The sequence below is a fragment of the Aplysia californica genome, unplaced genomic scaffold, assembly GCF_000002075.1.
Source record: "Aplysia californica isolate F4 #8 unplaced genomic scaffold, AplCal3.0 scaffold00873, whole genome shotgun sequence".
In the NCBI taxonomy this organism is placed as follows: domain Eukaryota; kingdom Metazoa; phylum Mollusca; class Gastropoda; order Aplysiida; family Aplysiidae; genus Aplysia; species Aplysia californica.
This window is the reverse complement of record NW_004798143.1, coordinates 48,462-49,434: the sequence shown is the minus strand read 5'-3', so window position 1 is coordinate 49,434 and position 973 is coordinate 48,462. Positions and strand designations below refer to the sequence as shown.

At 37.3% G+C, this 973-nt stretch overlaps 1 protein-coding gene across 1 annotated transcript in view; it reads right to left on the bottom strand.

Annotated features, from left to right (window-relative positions):
* Positions 1-973, bottom strand: part of LOC101856136 — an 18,311-nt gene that overhangs the window by 10,694 nt on the left and 6,644 nt on the right. Inside the window, exon 2 of the mRNA XM_005110304.3 lies at positions 694-863. Coding sequence (XP_005110361.1) covers positions 694-863 — 170 coding nt within the window. The remainder of the gene's footprint in view (positions 1-693; positions 864-973) is intronic.

Below are 973 nucleotides of genomic sequence, written 5' to 3'. Positions count from 1 at the left end.
AGAGAGAGAGAGAGTGTTAGTGTGTGAGTTGAAACACCAAACCAATGTGCAAGCATCTGGTCAGTAAAGATTTGTCTTAACTTATTTTATCTTATCTTGATCTTATCTATCTGATCTTAGTGGGTGGTTGGCGGGTACTCGGGTGTGGTTTGTTCCTTCTTTCCTCTCAAACATCTATCATCTTCTAAATCTCTCATTTTTTGCATTTGCTACTCTCATGTAATACCCTTAATCTTCAGCAATACCATTATGATAATTTTGTGCTGCAAGTGCCCTAAAAGCATAACTAAAGCTAAACTAAATAACTCATCTTATCTCATCTTATCTATATCATCTCATCTCATCTCATCTCATCTCATCTCATCTCATCTCATCTCATCTTATCTTATCTTATCTTATCTTATCTTATCTTATCTTATTACAAGAGCCATAAAACGCTAACTAAATTTTATCTTATCTTATCTATGTTATCTTACCTTATCTTACCTTATCTTATCTTATAATATCTCATCTCATCTGATCTTATCTTATTGAGTTGCAAGTGCCCTAAACGCTTACTAAAATCATCTTATCGTATCTTATCTTACCTCATCTTACCGTATCGAATCTTATTCTATCTTATCTTATCTTACTTTATCTTTTCTTATCTTATCTTACCTTATCTTATCTTATCTTATCTTATCGTGCTCTCACCTTACAAGAGACGTCGTAGTGGTGCCTGTACTGTATCATCTCGTGCACGATGGTGTAGGGCATGGCGATGAGACAGGTGAAGAAATCCGTCACTGCCAGACTCAGGATGAAAATGGTGGAGGTGCCTTTCTCTCTCTTGCGGTAGTAGATGAAGAAGGCCAAGGCGTTACCTAATCCGGGGGAAGGAAGGATGGAAGAGGTGGAGGAATAGCACAATGTGGATGATTCAAGTGTGTGTGTGTGTTTGTGTGTTTGTGTGTTTGTGTGTGTGTGTGTGTGT